An 18131-nucleotide genomic window follows, 5' to 3' on the forward strand; every position below is an offset into this window, starting at 1 on the left:
CTATTACAAGACAAGACCAGCTCAACTGTGCCAGATGCATTCAAATTTCATTCATTCATTTAATCTGATTGGTAATTAGAATTGATTAGTGATAACTGATTGAATTACAAATACAATGGAAGTTTCTCTAGCCACTTTTTTATTATTATTTATTTATTCAGCCATTGATTAATTCATCCAATCAGAATCGGAATCTGTTTCTTTGCCAAGTATGCAAGCATACAAAGAATGTGTCTTGGCATTTGCTCCCACAAACGCAACATAGAGGAATAAAGATAGAACAAGAGTAAGGTAGTAATAATAATGAAATAAACCAATTTACACAATATTTGGTCATACAGCAGAATGAGCCAGTGAAAGCATAATTTATATAGAATATAATATATCACCCGTACTCTCTACATTGGCTTCATATTTAAATATGGTCAGGTCAGTAATAGCTATTGTTGATTTTTTATTTTTTATTTTTTATTTTTTTATTGTGTGTCTGATATTTCATTTAGTGATCAGCTCAAGTCAACTTCTATATCCCAAAATCTAAAAACCTTCCAGCCCTGACTGCCATACATTTTACTATTAGGTACAATATTCTTGGAGATGATTATTCTGGGTCTACGTTTGGCTATTTGTGATTTATTGATTATTATAATGTCATTATTATTAAATTATTATTGATGTTTGTGGTTTAATTAGTTAGAGAGGTAAACTGGACACCTGTGGAGAGTAAATTTGAGGTTCACACATTTAGAGTCCATTTCAAATTCAGGATGTATTAGAGTCAAGTCTCTGGAGACATTCAAATGAATTTTAATGTGATGTTTTATTGTTGTTAGTTCATTATTATGATAATTAATTCTCAGGCACCAACCATGGATTATAATTCTACCCGGAAGCATGGTAGTGTAGGAATTTCCGGTTACGTCAGGGCGTCAGGACTCCATTAGAGCTGCAGCTGTTTTGAGAGAAACAACAACAAAAACGGGCTAACTGACAGAACCTCCACAGTGACAGTCCGCGCTGAGCCCGACAACGAGGCCTCAAATCTGGAAGCTACTTCTTCATTTCCCACCCGGAGCTCCGCCGGCTTCTAACCACGGCCGCTCTCGGTGAGGAAACTCTGGCCTCCGCTTCCTCCTCCTCCGACTCGGACACCGGCGGAGCGTCGCCGCCCCCGCGGAAGAAGCACCGAGCCTCGGCGGCGGAGGGAGCAGGAGAGCCCGGGGCTTCAGCAGTTGTAACAGGCCCGTCCGGAGTTGTCTTAGGACTTGCTACACACTCTCAAGCCACCTCTGCCATCCACTTTAACCGCAGTGTTGTCAACAACCTCAGCAGCAGCATGCAGGCAAACGGAGCAGGACAGGGACAAGAATCCTCCGAGCTTCCCTGCCTAAACAGCGCACAAAACGGGGAGTCGTCCACGGCCGGCGGAACCCACTCCAACGGGCTTCTCTCCAGCACAGACAACGGGAATAGTGTCGGTACCAGTAACGGGTCTTCAACCGGGCCCGGTACGGGGACTTCGGCTGCCTCTACGGCTTCGAGCTCGGAGGTCGGCTCGCTGAAAAAGAAGAAACGACTTTCGCAGGCGGAGGAAGATGTCATACGATTAATAGGGCAACATCTCCACGGACTAGGGCTGAAGTAAGTTTATTCAATGTGTCAGTCGAGGAAAAACCCACAAAAGCACCTACTGCTCACGTTCAGCATATGAAGTGTAATCCAGTTAACGGTTCTTTTTTGTTAAACTGCGAAATAGCAGTTGATAAAAGCGCTGTTAGTGCGCTTGACAGACACAAACATGGGGGGATGGGGCAGTTAGCCTGTGAGCTCGGCAGTTGGTAGAAAGAAGGGGTCCATCTTGCACAATAACAGTTAGCTTTGGTCGCTAACAGCACTAGCATGCGCTGAGGTGTTGTGTCCTGACATTAAACTGCTACACAATCACAAAAACACAGATTCAGAACATTTGGCTGCTAAACACATCAATCGAGGGTTGAACCGTGTTTTATGTGCCAGTTACGCCGCGATGTGTTAATTAACGTTATAGATTTCGCACTGAATAAGAGGCATTACATCATCTAACGTTAGTAACGTTTATTCAGAGAAAAAACAAAATCCGCTGACTTGTTGTGTTTTGCAAAGCAGAAAATCAATGTCATGAAAACAAGGGGAATTAATTTAGCTGTTTAATTAAACACACAAGCAGGATTGTTGAGTTTGTAGTGTATATGTTTGCGCTTCGAGGGCTATTGCGCAAAATTGTGAAGGAAATGTTAATGTGCGGATTGTCAACGTCGGTTTTCGCTTTGATGGTGGGTTTTCTTCATTTTTCCAGCTTGGGCTGCCTCGGGAAAAATAACATGTTTTCTGCTGGACTAACATTAATAGGTCGACCACTTTGTTATAACGAGCATGGTTATAAAAACAGTCCTGGTTATTTTAGTATTCTCAGTGCACTCTTTGCACATCTTGAGCTGTCATTTCGAGCAACTCTTAAATCCATCATGTTAATCACCATTTTATGTAGCTATGTCATGAACATAACAACTTTCTTCTTAGATTACTGTCTTCATTTTTTGTCACTGTCAGATCAATGTGTCAACAGTCAGTCACAAACAGTGTCATGCATGTATTAAGGCTCCTATTTATTTAAAGATTGCAGCCGGTACCATGGGCGACAGTTGGTCCTGAATTTAACAGAATCGGCTGGTTTCATGGCGGCTGAGGAATGCTCCTTCTGCCAGCTGTTTCAGATGGAAAGGCTGTGCTTGAATCTAATTATAGCATAGTGGGGTTTTCAAAAAATGTATGTCTAGCCCTCTTCTTCAAAGTGGCTGTGGTAGACACAATTGGACAGATAGACACCCGCTGATCTCTTGCACCCAGCAGAGAAAGTGTAGCTGCCATTACAAAGCACTGTAAAAGACAGCCTAACATCAGTATGTTTACAGAGAGGGTGGGTTAGGGGGATACATGGTATTGCCTGGTATGAAACAGAGCCCCCATATTTCAGCTGGGGAAATGCAAGTGAAATCAGTGTAGCAGCCAGCTGGATGAGAGGCTCAACACAGAGCTGCTGCGCCACTCCATTGATACCTGAGAATGATGTCATCATGCTGAAGGTGTCAGCTATCCCCCCATCCCCAACCCACTTTCATTATCACACACACACATACACATACACACCCCAGCAGACCTGTTTGTGTAGGTGGAGTGTGCAGAGATGTGGTGTTTGGACAGATGGTTATGGTTCATGGTTGACAGGCTGATATGGTGATGTCAACTGCAGTGAAAGCTCAATTCACATTGATGGACCTCCTGCTGTCCACAAACAATGCTCTGATGACACAACTGCTCTGGGCTGGCTTCCTCCAGACGATCTTGGCCACAAAAATGCATTTGTGCCATTGTCAGCTAATGACGTTAATATTGCCCCCGTGCTAAAATTATTGTTGTAGATCTCCCACTCACTTATTTCTCTATACTTGTAAATATGACATAATCTGACATGACGGAAATGCTAGAGACAATTACTAAAATTTGAATAATCTGCCTTGAAATGACGCTTCATATATCACAAGATAACTTTTCAACATAATGCTGATTGAGCTCAGGTTCTCACAGTACTGACTGTGCTTTAAAAGCTGAAATATCATCTTTGTGGCTGATTCTTAAGTTTTAAAAACTCTAAAAACTCTTCTTTCTTATATTCTATCTGTCTTGTGTCTATACGTCTGCCTAACTTTGTCTGCCCCTCTTCCTGTCTTTCTGTGTCTGTCTCTCCACATTTCTCGCTGCAGTCAGACAGTGGACCTGCTGATGCAGGAATCAGGCTGCAGACTGGAACACCCCTCAGCTACCAAGTTCCGCAACCATGTCATGGAGGGGGAGTGGGACAAGGTTAGTTTTGGGTTACCATGGTGACATAATAGCAGTCGTTTTTGATAGAGAGGGAACTGGGGTCCTTCCTAGTGATCTGCTGACTGCATACTGTGACATGAAGAGCTTGTTTGGTCAAGAAAGAAACAGATATGTATCCTCGCAGATCAAAGTCTTCTCATATGACTTATTGACAAAAGGAAATATGACTCCTGTCGGGAGTTGTCGAAGATAGGTTTGCAAAAGCATAGTTTAAGTGGTCTGCATAGTTTGCTTTATTTGTGTTAAATACGTGTGATACACATGGCTGACAATTACCAATTTCTTGACCAACAGCTCTTACTAAAGTGGTATATGACTTTAGGAGAACAACAACATTTAAAGTGCACATAGCTCTATAATAATTATGTAATGGTCAACCACAGAGTTTATGTAATGTATCCTGTTTGTCAGAAGGGTAGGTTCATCTTCTCATAGTCATTAATATTGAGAGCTTGTTTGGAAAAAGCCAGACTTCTTGTGGTTGAGAAGAACGTTTGCTCGGTCAACTCATCTTAAATTTCGAAGTAAGAGTGTATGTTAAAGTAATTATTTTGTGTACTGAAAAGTCTTGCAACACAATTACAAGGTATGTGATCCATTATGTGTCTATTATTATTATATCTTAGTGCCAAAATTAATGTTAATCGGAAAACCGGAGGCACAGCAGTGCATTATTGCAGGATTGTAAGGCTCCATTAGATCCAATAATGTGGGATTCAAAAACATTATTTTTATGCGTTTGCACATTCAGAATAGTTTTCATGTAATTGGCTTTATTATATTATTGTCTTAATTGTCTTACCCTGCTCTTGCTGCAGAATTCTCATTCCAATATTTTAGAGATGAGGGTTATAAAAGTGTACATCTTATTAAAATGGCCTCGTGAATCTTCTTGAATAATGGACTCATCTATGTCAGTACTGCAAGCTGGAAAACTAGCGCCAGCCTTGAGCCAAATGATGGTAAATCTTTGGATGTGTTTGACAGGATATAGCCAATAGCAAAGTAGCCACTTACTTTTTGATTCCATAGCTCAAGTTAACTGGCAGAGTAGTAAAAGCCAAGTATTTTTTGACAGCCACTAGAATCTGCGAACATAAAGGTTGTCTTTTAATGTTAGCTTTTAGAAATATGATCACAGCATATCGACATCACTTCCGCTATTATTAATTTACTCATCCTCAACAAGACCGTGAACATAAGATCTGTATTACAGTTCATGTGATGAGTTTTTTTTTTTTTTTTTTTTCTGTGCAAGCGTGGAAACTGCTGAGCTAACTATTTCTCTGTGTCTCTCCCCTCCATCACCCTCTTTGTTTTGGTCCAGGCTGAGAATGATCTCAATGAGCTGAGAGCACTGATGCATTCGCCCAACGCTATTGTGGTAAGCTCCCTTTACCCAAACCTGAACTGTTTCTAGAATGGTACCGCCATAATGCAAGGCTGCAGGTTCTTGTTGTGGAACGTTGGAAGCAAAATGTTCTGGATAACGCCTCGGAAAGTGTAGCAGCACAAATGGACACCGCATTCGCTTTAGGGAATGAGTGTATGATTGTTGTTTTTAGGCAAAATGCGGTTCTATTTTGTTGCAAGCACGAAACCACCGCAGTGTCCTTAGATTGGTTGAAACGAATGGATGGAAAATAGGCCTGTAGTGTTTACTGAGATTTTCGGGAGGATGTGATTGAATGAAGATTCTTTGTTTGTATTTGAAATATTGTTAATTCAGATGCTATTGTGCGAGTATAACCACAATTGATTTTCCCCAATCTCACACTACATAGACATTTCAACAGGGCTTTGAGTATGTTTACTCTGAAAAAGTGATGAAGTATACTCAGATATTTCAGTATACATGCAAATTTTATTTATTTTGCATGTGCCATTGTTCCATAATGCAGTGCACAGTGGAAATACAGGAGCTCCTCACAGCTGGGAAAATGGCAATTAGGTAGTAGGGAATGTTGGAAAGATGGATCCAGGAACATCTCTGTAAACAAAAACAAAAAAAAAGCATTTTCAACAAAATATTTTGCCTTCTCTGCATATTTCTAGTTTGTTGGATGCCTGTAAGACTCCTTGTATCATTTCTTGTTCATAGGGAATGATAAAATGAGTACATTTTTTGTATCCTAAACAAAATGGTAGTGTGACGATTTGTTGAACAGAAACTACTTTACAGTGTTGGTTTGGAATTATGTACTCTACTCACACTAATTAGCCCCAGCTAGCATGCTAATTAGCAGACAAGATGAGCTCCAAAAATGGTCCCCTGTGTCTCAGTTAAGTGCCTGCTGCTCTCTATCTGAAGTCTGTCTAGCTGCCATTGCCAGCTGGTTTATTGAGAGGGTGGTTGTAGTTGTTGATTTTCATCTGTATCTGCAATGTGGGTAGCCATTTTAGGTCTTGAGTTGTAGCAGGTTAGTGTTGTCATTGTCAACATGATTTTCATTGCAATGCTAGGAGTCATTTACTTGCAGCATACCACAGGTTTAGTTGTTCAGGAGATGCACTCTTTTGTGGGTGGATGTTTTTCTTGAATTTATGTTTAGTGGGTCTAACTGTGCTTGCAGGGCTGCGGTTCATGCTGCATACCTGAGATAAGACAGAGACTCTTAAAGGAAAAAGTCACCGCTGTGGATATGATGATTTCTTAAAACTAGGTCACCTGTGTAGTAGAATTGTGCAATTATTTTTGAAATTGGTGCCCTATGACTAGAGAAAACTGAGGAGAAAGGCTGTAGATTTCCCATACTGCTCTTAAGGGGGGAATCCTACAACAACCAGAATGCCTTGCGCATGTCTCTCACAATGAGTTTCCAGTGAGCTACTCATGGTGTCTTGACGACCAGTCAGCAAAGACAAAGCGAGCAGCGTTATATATCTTTACTGAGGCTTATTCACAAAACTTTTTCCTCATTGAGTCTTGATATTTCGTACCAGTGTTTCTAACTCCACTGTTTCTTTTACCTGTTTTGGATGACGATGAGCCAGAACAGATTGTGCTCAAAGCTGGATGCAACAAGTTAAAGGTAACACAGTCACTGATATGCTGCTCTGTATTCAGAGTTGGTAAAGTCCGATATCATATTCTCAGAGAACAGAGTCAGCTCCTGTGGTCGTCCTCTTCCGTACTCTGTTTTGTCTGATTACACAGCACTATATTTGGTGTCACTAATTGTAATAGTGACGCCACATCTCTGCTTTGATACTGTAAGTAGAGCTAGTGGGGGTTTTTTGTGTTGGATTCAACTCGTCTGGATGAAATCACGGAGAAACTTAGCAGCTTAGCTTAGCTTCGCCGGCCCAGTGGTTGCTTCCTCGTCCAGACTCTGTTGTGTCTGATTCAACAGCATGATCTTCCGCCTCGTATCATGAAACTAGTTTTCTTCCAAATATACTGATATTTTAAAGTATTTAGTAGTATGATATTTTAGGGACTGCTTTTCTTTTCCTACCGCTGGCATAACATGGTAGACAGGAGTGTTTTGGGAGACCTGCATTTTACCATCTTTGAAGGCACCACTACTGAAAATGAGGAAACATAGTTTGTAGTGTTAAGGCACATCTCCAAAGTCTGCTAGATGACACGTTTTGCATCACCTGGTGGACATATGTGGGCAAACGAGTGGGGAGCTCTGGGTGCAGGCAACATGGAGGGAAGTTAAACGTTGTTCATTTGCATAATAACCACATTGTAATGATACAGTTGAAAATTGACAAAGTTTCCCTGTAATACCACAATGTTGACCAGCAGAAGTTACTGGTAAACACTGTTCATGTTAACATTACCATATGTCTTGGGCACATCTATAAATATATTCTGATAATGAGAACATGCAGCCTTGCAATAAGTTACCACGCCTTAGAGTTTTGATGACATGAATTTAATTTTAGACTAAGGTGATTTATTTCTGTGGTGCTTTTTGAAAGTTTATATGTCCATATGTCTTCTCACAAATGTTAAAGGGAAACACAGTAGTTCATGTGTGTTTGGTTCCTCCTGTGGTTTTGAGCTAATTTGTTTCTTCCTCCTATATCCTTTTAAAATCTTTTCTCTATACTCGCGCTTCACAGTCTGTCTTTTCTGCTCCTCTACTCAGCGTATGAAGTTCTTGCTGCTGCAGCAGAAGTACCTAGAGTATCTGGAGGACGGCAAAGTCCTGGAGGCTCTGCAGGTGCTACGGGGAGAGCTGACGCCACTCAAGTACAACACAGATCGCATCCACGTACTCAGCGGGTACTGCTACAGTTATAATATTGCATCTTTCTCATAGCGGTCATCAGACACTTCACCCTTTCTGTACTAATACTCACCTATAAACAGCTGCAGTATATAGAGAATATATATCCATCTACTGTACCTCTCAGATACCTCTATAGTCAATAAATATACACTTATGGCAACTATACAGTAAAAGTTTAGATTTTACTAAAAAAGTTCTTCTTGGTGAATAATGTGCCAAATTTTGTCTTGCTTTCACAACATTTTAAAAATCAGTAGCATGGATCAATGTTCCTCTGTGATTTAGTTTATTATTAATTTGATTCTCCAATATACATATTATATGTTGAATTTGTTCTTCTGACATACTGAACAATGGTGTCACTAGCTATAGGATCATCTAATCCACAGTCTGATCAATGCACAGCACCAGTGCTCTCAGCAAACAAATTCTTGTCATTCCATTACGTAATCAATTAGTGGGCATCGATCACTCAACACTACCTACAAGCTTGTTCTTCTTAACAGTCTGTCACTCAATTGACTGAATAATTTATTGATCTGTCACTTGTCTTAGGTCTATCAGCCGGCTGTATCCAAATGTGCCCTTGACGCTGTTGATGTATTTCTGTCATTTCTCAAACAATACCTGCATTCAGTGCACTCAATTTCCTCATTTAAGGTTCTACAGCATATAGGATTTCTAGCAACTAGAGGTTGCATTCATTTTTTGTTGTTCATCTGTATGAAATCGGATCTGTTCTGCACTGGGTGTAGTGCTACTGTTGTTCTGAGTAATCTGTACTTGACAGTTTCACAATTTTGTGACAGTTTTTGTTTCTGCTTACCTCTTGCTGACAACTGATTGTATTATTTTTTTTGTGTTGTATTATTTTGTGATCTTGCCATGTATGTTATTGTTTCCTCTCAGTGTTTGTCATTTTGCTTAAGCTGTGTGCTTTGCGTCTTCCTGCAGGTACCTAATGTGTAGCCATGCTGAGGACCTGAGGGCCAAGGCAGAGTGGGAGGGCAAGGGCACTGCCTCACGTTGCCGACTGCTGGACAAATTACAGAGTGAGGAGACAGGTTCACACACTGACTCTGTAGAGTTAACATATACTTCCTGACTACAATACTACAGCACATGTGATCCATAAGCAGGATGAACTAGCCTGGTTTTATCTCTCCTTGTAGCATACCTGCCACCGTCTGTGATGCTGCCCCCACGGCGGCTGCAGACCCTGCTGCGGCAAGCAGTGGAGCTGCAGAGGGACCGCTGCCTGTATCATAACACCAAGCTAGACAATAACCTGGACTCAGTCTCTCTGCTCCTCGACCATGTCTGCAGCAGGTCAGTACTGCACATCTAGCCTGTTGCTCAACACACTATGGACTCATTGCTAAGTAATCATGTTGCAGAATCTGATAATGGATCAGTTGACCTTCTGTTAAAAAAATAAAATATTAAGGCACGTGCACTGAAAACATTACCTTGTGTTGCCAAAATGTTGTCTACTGTGTTGAAGGTCTGATTTACCCTCTTGATTTTTATGTCTCTGGTGTCTTGTTCTCTTTTTATGGCTCCACTTCTTGCTGTGCTTCCCCATGTTGTTGTTCCTTAAGTTTATCCTTTCTAATTCCCCCCCCCCCCTAACTTGCACCATGTTGAGATATAGACTATATAAGAACACCTAACATCGCTTACTTACACAATGAAGATTTAACCTTTAGTCTTTCTTGCGTGTCACAGGAAGCAGTTCCCCTGTTACACCCAGCAGATTCTGACAGAGCACTGTAATGAGGTGTGGTTCTGCAAATTCTCAAATGATGGCACCAAACTAGCCACTGGCTCCAAAGACACTACTGTCATTATTTGGCAAGTGGACCCGGTGAGTATGAAAGATGCCTAAAAAAACACAGGTTTTCTCTGTTTTATGATTTAATCCACAGCTAGAGTTACCCTGCAGGAATGTGGTGATAGGACTTCTAGGTGTCATGTGTAAATTGTCTTTGTGTAGTAGAACAAAGATTATCAAGTGTCTCTTTGACGTAGTTATTTTTCCATTATCAAAACAATATCTGCAGAAATACTGTTACTGCTCTTTAGCCCTTAGATGTAGTCTGTCAGTATTTCAGTTTAATTACTATTTATTACACATTTGTATCCTTTCTGTAATGGAGAACCAGTGCTGGCATCTGTTTTTATAAAAAAGTCTCCGGGTTCTTTGTAGTTGACTCAGACGTCTGAAAGACTTTTTTTTTTAAAAGATTCTTTTGACTTTAACGTCAACTGGGGTTAGTTATACATTTGGAGCAGTCTGGAATCTTGTTGAGTTTTCCAACTTAATGTCATGTAACTTCTCGACAACTAATTTGCACCTGTTTGACTTTGGTTTGAGTACTTGTTATCTTAGCATCACCACATAAGAGGGCTAAGCCTTCAATGTGTGTATGAATATATCTTATTATCAGCTTCCGTCATATTTTTGTGCAGGAGAGCCACCAGCTGAAGCTGCTGCGAACTCTGGAGGGTCATGCGTACGGAGTCTCCTACTTAGCCTGGAGTCCCGATGACACCAACCTGATCGCCTGTGGACCTGATGACTGCTCTGAGCTCTGGCTTTGGAACGTTCAGGTAACATTTATACACAACATTTCACACTATTCTGTTTTAAGCTTTACATAATCCTATATTTATGATACATTTTAACCAATAGTGCCACCATATGCCAGCTACTGTTTTACCAATGTGCATCATGGCGAAAATAGTTAGAAAAGCAGAGTGTTGGTGTTGTCAAAGACTTGAGATGTCCTTCAAATTGAGTAAACAATTGGCTCCCTCAGAGAAAAACACGCCTCAAGCCTCCTATAGATCTGCTCTAGGCTGTGTACTCAATGACCTCTCCTCCCATCACTGCCCCTCCCCATTCTTTTTATGTACCCCTCCCCCATTCTTATTTAATGCTTCTTCTCGCTGTCTCCCCTCCCCCCTATTTCTCTCTTCTTTTCTGCTCCCCTGCTGTCTCTGCCGATCCTCTTGTTGACCAGACGGGGGAGCTGCGGACCAAAATGTCCCAGTCCCATGAAGACAGTCTGACAAGTGTGGCCTGGAACCCCGACGGCAAACGCTTTGTCACCGGAGGACAGAGGGGACAGTTCTATCAATGTGTAAGCGGATGGATCATTTTGTATAGTGTTGTATCAATATTTGTCCTTTTTCCTCTTGAGAGTTATGTATCACTCCTGTATTCTATCAGTGCTGAATGCCTGGTGTGTTTTTTAAAGGCGGAGGAGGCTCACAGGAAAGGGGGGGGCACTGTATGTGAGTCATGGTATATGTATAGCAGCTGTTAAACATACCCAAGTGTTGCTCTTACCTTTAACAGACAGCTTCAAGATAATTGGATCCTTCCATGTGTTGATTTGCTGGTCATGAACCCGATGAACCCATAAAGGTGTGGGTGGGGCTTTTTTTCACATTTCACTAGCATGATGGTACATGCTTGTGTATTTTGTGCCTGAACAGGTCTCTGTGCAGTTGACAATTTATGTAAATTGCTAGTAATGAATATTTTAACTTGTCACACGTTTATAAAAAAGTGCCAAACTGCAAAAGTGTAATGGAAATGCCAAAATGTGCAGCTGTTTAATTGGTGTTGTGTGACAAGCCATGTTATTCTGAAATGGACTGGCCTATATTTGTAAGTCTCATATAAAATCTGAAATGTTCAGACACTGGCCCACATCTTCCTTAAACTCTAGTGTGTTTTCAAACTGTGTGATTGTTCCAACTGTGTCAGTGTCTGAGCAGTAAGAAAGCTGATTAGTGGCAACATCCGGGCCAGCAGCTCATCTACTGTCTGTGTTTTCAGGACCTGGACGGTAACTTGTTGGACTCCTGGGAGGGTGTGAGGGTGCAGTGCCTGTGGTGCCTGGGTGATGGCAGGACAGTGCTGGCCTCGGACACCCACCAACGTATCCGGGGATACAACTTTGAGGACCTTACGGACAGAAACATGTATGTGTATATTATATATAAGTTTTGAAATTTAAAAGAAAATGCAAAAAAAAGGAAAATTGCAGTTAAAAAGCACCCAATATCAGCTTCCATATCAACTACAATATTATGTTTTTGTATATTTACATTATAAAACATGGTAACTGATTGGTTTATGTTTTGTTTACATGTTCTTTACAGAGTTCAGGAGGACCACCCTATCATGTCTTTTACTGTTTCAAAGAATGGAAGATTAGCTTTGTTAAATGTAGCAACTCAGGTGAGCCTTTTGACCAACACTCCTGTTAGCAATATTATGTATTGTATTATTTACTGCAACTTTGTTTTGAGACCACTATACAGGATGTTTCAGTAACTAATAGTCTATTCCCCTACAACTTTTGTAGGGAGTGCACCTGTGGGACCTACAGGACCGGGTGCTGGTCAGGAAGTACCAAGGTGTGACCCAGGGCTTCTACACCATCCACTCCTGCTTCGGAGGACATAACGAAGACTTCATTGCCAGTGGCAGCGAAGGTACAGTCAAAAAGCACTGTTATGATACGCCAATTGAGGGTGCTGTACCTTTTATAATACACTGTAGTACTTAGGGCTTGTGTGGCATGGTGCAGTTTTGAGTCATCTCTTTGTATGCGTCCATGCTCGCGACAGCCGTGGCCGGAAGATTTATGTTTTTGGATTGTCCGCACCATTCTTGTGAACGCAATATCTCAGGAACGCCTGGAGGGAATTTCATTACATCTAGCACAAACATCCACTTGGACTCAAGGATGAACTGATTAGATTTTGGTGGTCAAAGGTCAAGGTCACTATGACCTCACAAAACACATTTTTGGCCATAACTCAAGAATTCATACGCTAATTATGTCAAAGTTTCACATAAATGTCCAAAAGGTCAAAGGTCAACTTCACTGTGACATCATAATGTTCTGCAAAAACATTTTCTGGCCATTATTCAACATCATAACTCAGGAACAGAAGGGGAGATTGTGACCATATTTCACATTTGGTCAGATACTGAATCGGTGACACTTATCTTGGGTGTCCACCTTGAAACTGTTGTGATTGTATTGATCTTCTGTGCTGCCGGATTGAAGATGTGTGTGAAGCATCCACATTTTAGAATTTGTAGCTTCTTTGCAGCAACATCCGTATCTGAAGCATCGTCTACTGTCATGGCTACAACTTTGTGTTCTATCAGAATCAGCTTTATTAGCCAAGCATGTGAACACATACAAAGAATTTGACTCTTTATTTGTTTGTCTCAGTGAACGTAAACACTAGTAGACATACAGCAGAATGAGAACAACAAAGCTGAGGCAAATGACAATGAATTACAAGCTAGACAACAACAAAAGGAACAGTTTTCCTAAAGCACTTGACTAGAGAGGTTTCCTTACCGCTGTAGCTGAGAATCTAGACAATCTTGCAATGAATGGGTGAAGAGCCGGGGCTGAATTATTCACTGGAATCATACATGTCAGTATAGTGATAACTTCCATTTCACCACAAAATACACTTAATACCTTTTATTAAATTCCTTCAAAGTCTTCACCACAAATATTATGTGAGTCTGGACAGACATGGATGTAAACTGCAACTTCACAGGTTGGCGGAGGCGTACAACCGCGAGGCAGTATTTCTGGTTTACTGCATAGTGCACTGAATCACTTCTGATCAGCGAAGTAGTATTGACTTTTATGAACAGACTTAACATAAATCTGTCTATGGAAGTGATTTGTTAGTTGGCTTGTAAAAGAAAAAAAAAAGTATTTCCCTTTCATGTCGCTGCTCTAATCTGTAACAGTTATCCATGTACGCTCATGTTTTCTTCTGTGTATGTCTTTATGTTGCCCCTTTTCATCCCTTCTCCACAGACCACAAAGTGTACATCTGGCACCGGCGTGGTGAACTGCCCATTGCAGAGCTAACAGGCCACACGCGCACCGTTAACTGTGTGAGCTGGAACCCGGCAATCCCAGGACTCATGGCTTCCGCCTCAGATGACGGCACAGTGCGTGTCTGGGGTCCTGCACCCTTCCTCGACACGCAAGAGGCGGATGGACTGAATGGTAATTCTCCTTGTTACACAAGCAGTGGCAACATCAGCCAAGTTTATTGGTGTGAACTGTTGTGCAAGTGAGCTTTGTTAGGTTAAAAATGTACATGGATTGCAGCTACTTGAGACAGTTAACAGATGGCCTGGAGCTAAAAGCTACTGTTTCAATTAAAGCCTAAATGTGTTTAAAAGTTTTGTATTAACTATTGTAAAACATTCTGTAGAGAGTAGGAGTTAAAGTTTTTTGATAAAACATTACTGTCAGGCAGAATGTTCTGTAATTGCAATGTGTTATGTCTCTATATTCACTGACTTTTTCTTTTTTTCTCCTCAGAGAACTGCAGTAACATGGACAGTTGATAGTCACTGATGGAGCAGATGACATCTCTCTTTAACAACAATCCAAGAATCCTACAATAAAAATAAAATCTAAACGGGCAAATAAAATCTAACACCAACCCAAAGCAAGTCAAGAAAAACAAACAAAAGCCACCAAGACAAAAGAGCAAACAAAAGTGAGAAAAAATCGTCTCCTGGCTGGCCTAGACAAAATGGTGGAGGTGATGACGGACACTCTGAAATTTCAGGTCCTCATCCAAAACCTGATCCCGACCCAGAGGCCTGGAAAAACCAGTCAAACGCCCAGCGGGATACAACCGCCATCCACTGGTGAGCTGTAACGGCTTGTTCTCCTCCTCCAACTGACCCTTCTTCCCCCATCTCGCTGCATGGCCACAGCCATGCCAGGTCCTCCCAGAGTTTCCAAGGAAACCCACCCTCCACCTTGAGCCCGGAGCACATCAAGTCCCCGTGACGCCTCCAGACAGACACCGCAGACCAGCCGTCTACTCATTGGACTACATCTGTCTGCCTGTTTGTCTCTCACGTACCTGTATAATGTCTCCATGGACAAGGGTGGGGTGTTGTTGGGGGAGGATGGTGCATAGGGGGATATAGCAACTCTTCTGTATGTATGTTTTCCTCTTCCCCTTTATCTTGCTATATTCTTCGCATTCGATCTGTTGGACAGAGGCTGAAAATCCACCGTTAAAAACACTTGACTGACCGACCAGCTGACAAAGAACACAAAAAAAAGGCTATGCTAAATGTTGGATTTTTTTATGATAGTCATAGCATTATTCTAATTTAAGAGGTGAATCTTAGCTCAAGTAGTGCCCGTGGAAAGCTTTAGCGTGAAGATTCCACTTTGTTTCTCGACATTAGGAAAACAAACTTTTTATTCCTTAATTTAACTTCTAACAAGGACAGTTGCCGTAATGTTTCCAACTGACAGCCCCCCCCCCCCGCCCCCACCCCTCTGTCGAGCTAGCTACCGCACAACTCCATTACATCTGCCTAAAAGGAGGACAGACAGGTCACATATCAATGGTGTGGGGGGGAGGGGGGGTTCGTCAGACGTTGACGGTGAGGAGGGGTTTCCACTGTCAGGACATATACTATGACCTTTCTCAAAAGACATGCTTTCGGATGTGAAAGAGTTCAAGTGCAACTTGCATTGCACACTAGTGACTGCTGTCTCTCCTCTGTGTGTGTGTGTGTGTGTGTGTGTGTGTGTGTGTGTGAGAGTGTGACTGAGAGCGATTATGCATGCACACATTTGTTTGAGAGTTGACATTTGTGGGTGCAGGTTTAATTGGCGCGTGTTTTGTATGTGTGTTCAATTCACACCAGCAGAAGATTCTCGCCCCCTCCCCCCCCCCCAACCCTCTCCCTATTGCTCCTAATCCCATAGTAAAATTGTAAAGAGGATTTTAAACCAATTCTAAGTTATCCAAAGCCCCATAGGGACCTCTATCTGTGGAACAAAGAATACTTGAGAGCCATTTCGTAAAAAGAAACTTTTTTTTAATCTGGGGCTTTAATTTTTACAATAGAATTTTTTCTCTTTACCACGTGGCATTCGAACGGCACTGAGTTATTGGCATTGAATCATCTTTGTGGGGAAAAGAAAATTTCAAAGAGCGATTTGAATGAGGCATGCTTCAAAAAGCTGTAAAGTGTTGTGTTATTAGCAAAGGGTCATTTCATATGAAAAGTTAATGATTGTAATTATTGGACGAGTAGTTAGCAAGAGTGAAGAGGCACCAATAACAAGAACCACGCTCTGACCCCCACAGTGTTATGGGAGTGTTGTTGCAATCCTAAAACACACACACACACACACACATACACAACTGCCTTCCCGTTCATACACTTGCACACAAGCATTCAGTATGTATGACACCTCCACTGCATTTTGAGTGGTCTTTTTGCTCTCTCACACCTACTGCAATGGTCTAGGTTCTCGTATGGTTGCCATACTCGCCAATCTGATTAAAAGGTTGCATTGGCAAAGACTTAAAACCTAACAGGAGATGGCTAAAGGAATTGAGCCCTCACTATGCCTCTATGCACCCAAAAAATCAATGACTGATTATCTTCTAGACATTATAAAGCTCAAACTTACGCATATAAGGCATAGAGGCCTCATCTCAAGGGTACCACTCTTGGAGCTTAGAGATAATTCAGCATTAACACCCCCTTTGCTCTCCAGCCAAGTTATTCAGTGCACCATTCAAAGCTTTCTTCTTCCCTTTTTCAGGGTATGTAATGACTATTTGCTACAGACTGATATACAGTAAAAAAAAATGTTTAAAAACAGTGCTTTTCTGTCTGTTTTTATTGAACTTTTTTGTTACTTAAATTTTTTGTTCACATTATATCATTTTTGGTTGACCTCTATCCCTGTATGATCATATTAAAATATAACCAGACATTTGGAGTCCTCATTTTTTTTGTAATCTTTATAATCCCTTTTATCTTTCTTTTATATATATATATTTTTTTTGTTTGTTTGGTTCTTTTTATTCAGTTGCATTTTATCTACCACTACTATTTCAAAATGAATATGCACAGTAACACCCATCCCAATAGGAGTGGGAAGAGTCTTTAGGAAGTGTGTTACCTTTTATCAATCAGGTTCGAACTATCCACCCCTCGCCTTTAAAGAGTTTCCTTCATGTGAAAATCTATTTCACCGCATGTCTGTGTAATTGACCGAAATCTCTCTCTTGGTGTGCCATTGTTGATTGGCAGTTGCCACTTATCTATCCTTTATCAAAGCCAAATCACTTGAGGCACTCGGTGGTGTTTCCTGTAGGTTATGTATGTCATGGTCTGATATTCATTCTGGAAACCTCTATCTCAACTCCTGGACTGCAGAATGGACTACTTCTTTCACTCCCTACGTTATGTCAGAAGACTTGAGGCAAACGATACACACTTAAAGAACACAAACAAGCGTTTCAGTCGAGCCCATCATTCACCTGCTGGTGGCAAATGCTATGTCTGTATGCAACCTGGTGTCTACTCTGTTCTTTTGTCTGAGTTTACCAAGGGAGTTGTTTCTGATTTAACTATGTCTTATTTCTCTCTCAGAGGTGATGGTGGTGGTGGTGGGTAGGGGCTGGGTGGGGAATATTAAGGGCTTACTGTAGCATCTCTAAGTTCCTTGGGCTAGGGCGGGAAGGGGTGATGTGTGGGTTTGCGTTCACGTGTTATTTACAAAAGTGATTGTACTGTTTTGTATTGTTGTGTAGGAAAAGTGTTATGTATGCATATTTTTTAATAAAGCATTCAGGGTTTTGAAAAAAAATGGCCCATGAAAGTTTGATGGGGCAGGAGATTATGAAGCCCCCCTCCCAACCCCCTCCCCCACCCCAATACCAATTTCGGACAACCATCTGATACCCAGAATACCCATTTCTCCCATCCATCCTGAAGGGGTTTAGATCCCAGTTGCCCCTGAATCCCTGCTTTTGGCAAAGCATGTGTCAGGGGGGTTTTCCAGTGGAAAACACTGGGTTGAATTTGTGTCTGAATTCTACTTTGTATTCAGTCATTTATTT

At 41.4% G+C, this 18131-nt stretch overlaps 1 protein-coding gene across 1 annotated transcript; it reads left to right on the plus strand.

Annotated features, from left to right (window-relative positions):
• Nucleotides 1–1028: 1028 nt before the first annotated feature.
• Nucleotides 1029–17346, plus strand: wdr26b (WD repeat domain 26b). The gene is made up of 14 exons (XM_042390761.1): nucleotides 1029–1641; nucleotides 3801–3900; nucleotides 5249–5305; nucleotides 8025–8161; nucleotides 9123–9220; nucleotides 9341–9497; nucleotides 9897–10035; nucleotides 10641–10781; nucleotides 11195–11314; nucleotides 12019–12164; nucleotides 12345–12423; nucleotides 12551–12680; nucleotides 14042–14236; nucleotides 14558–17346. The coding sequence occupies exons 1-14, from the start codon at nucleotides 1337–1339 to the stop codon at nucleotides 14581–14583; spliced, it is 1830 nt and encodes a 609-aa protein (XP_042246695.1). The 5' UTR covers nucleotides 1029–1336; the 3' UTR covers nucleotides 14584–17346.
• The last annotated feature ends 785 nt before the right edge of the window (nucleotides 17347–18131 follow it).

Source organism: Thunnus maccoyii, chromosome 17, assembly GCF_910596095.1.
Source record: "Thunnus maccoyii chromosome 17, fThuMac1.1, whole genome shotgun sequence".
In the NCBI taxonomy this organism is placed as follows: domain Eukaryota; kingdom Metazoa; phylum Chordata; class Actinopteri; order Scombriformes; family Scombridae; genus Thunnus; species Thunnus maccoyii.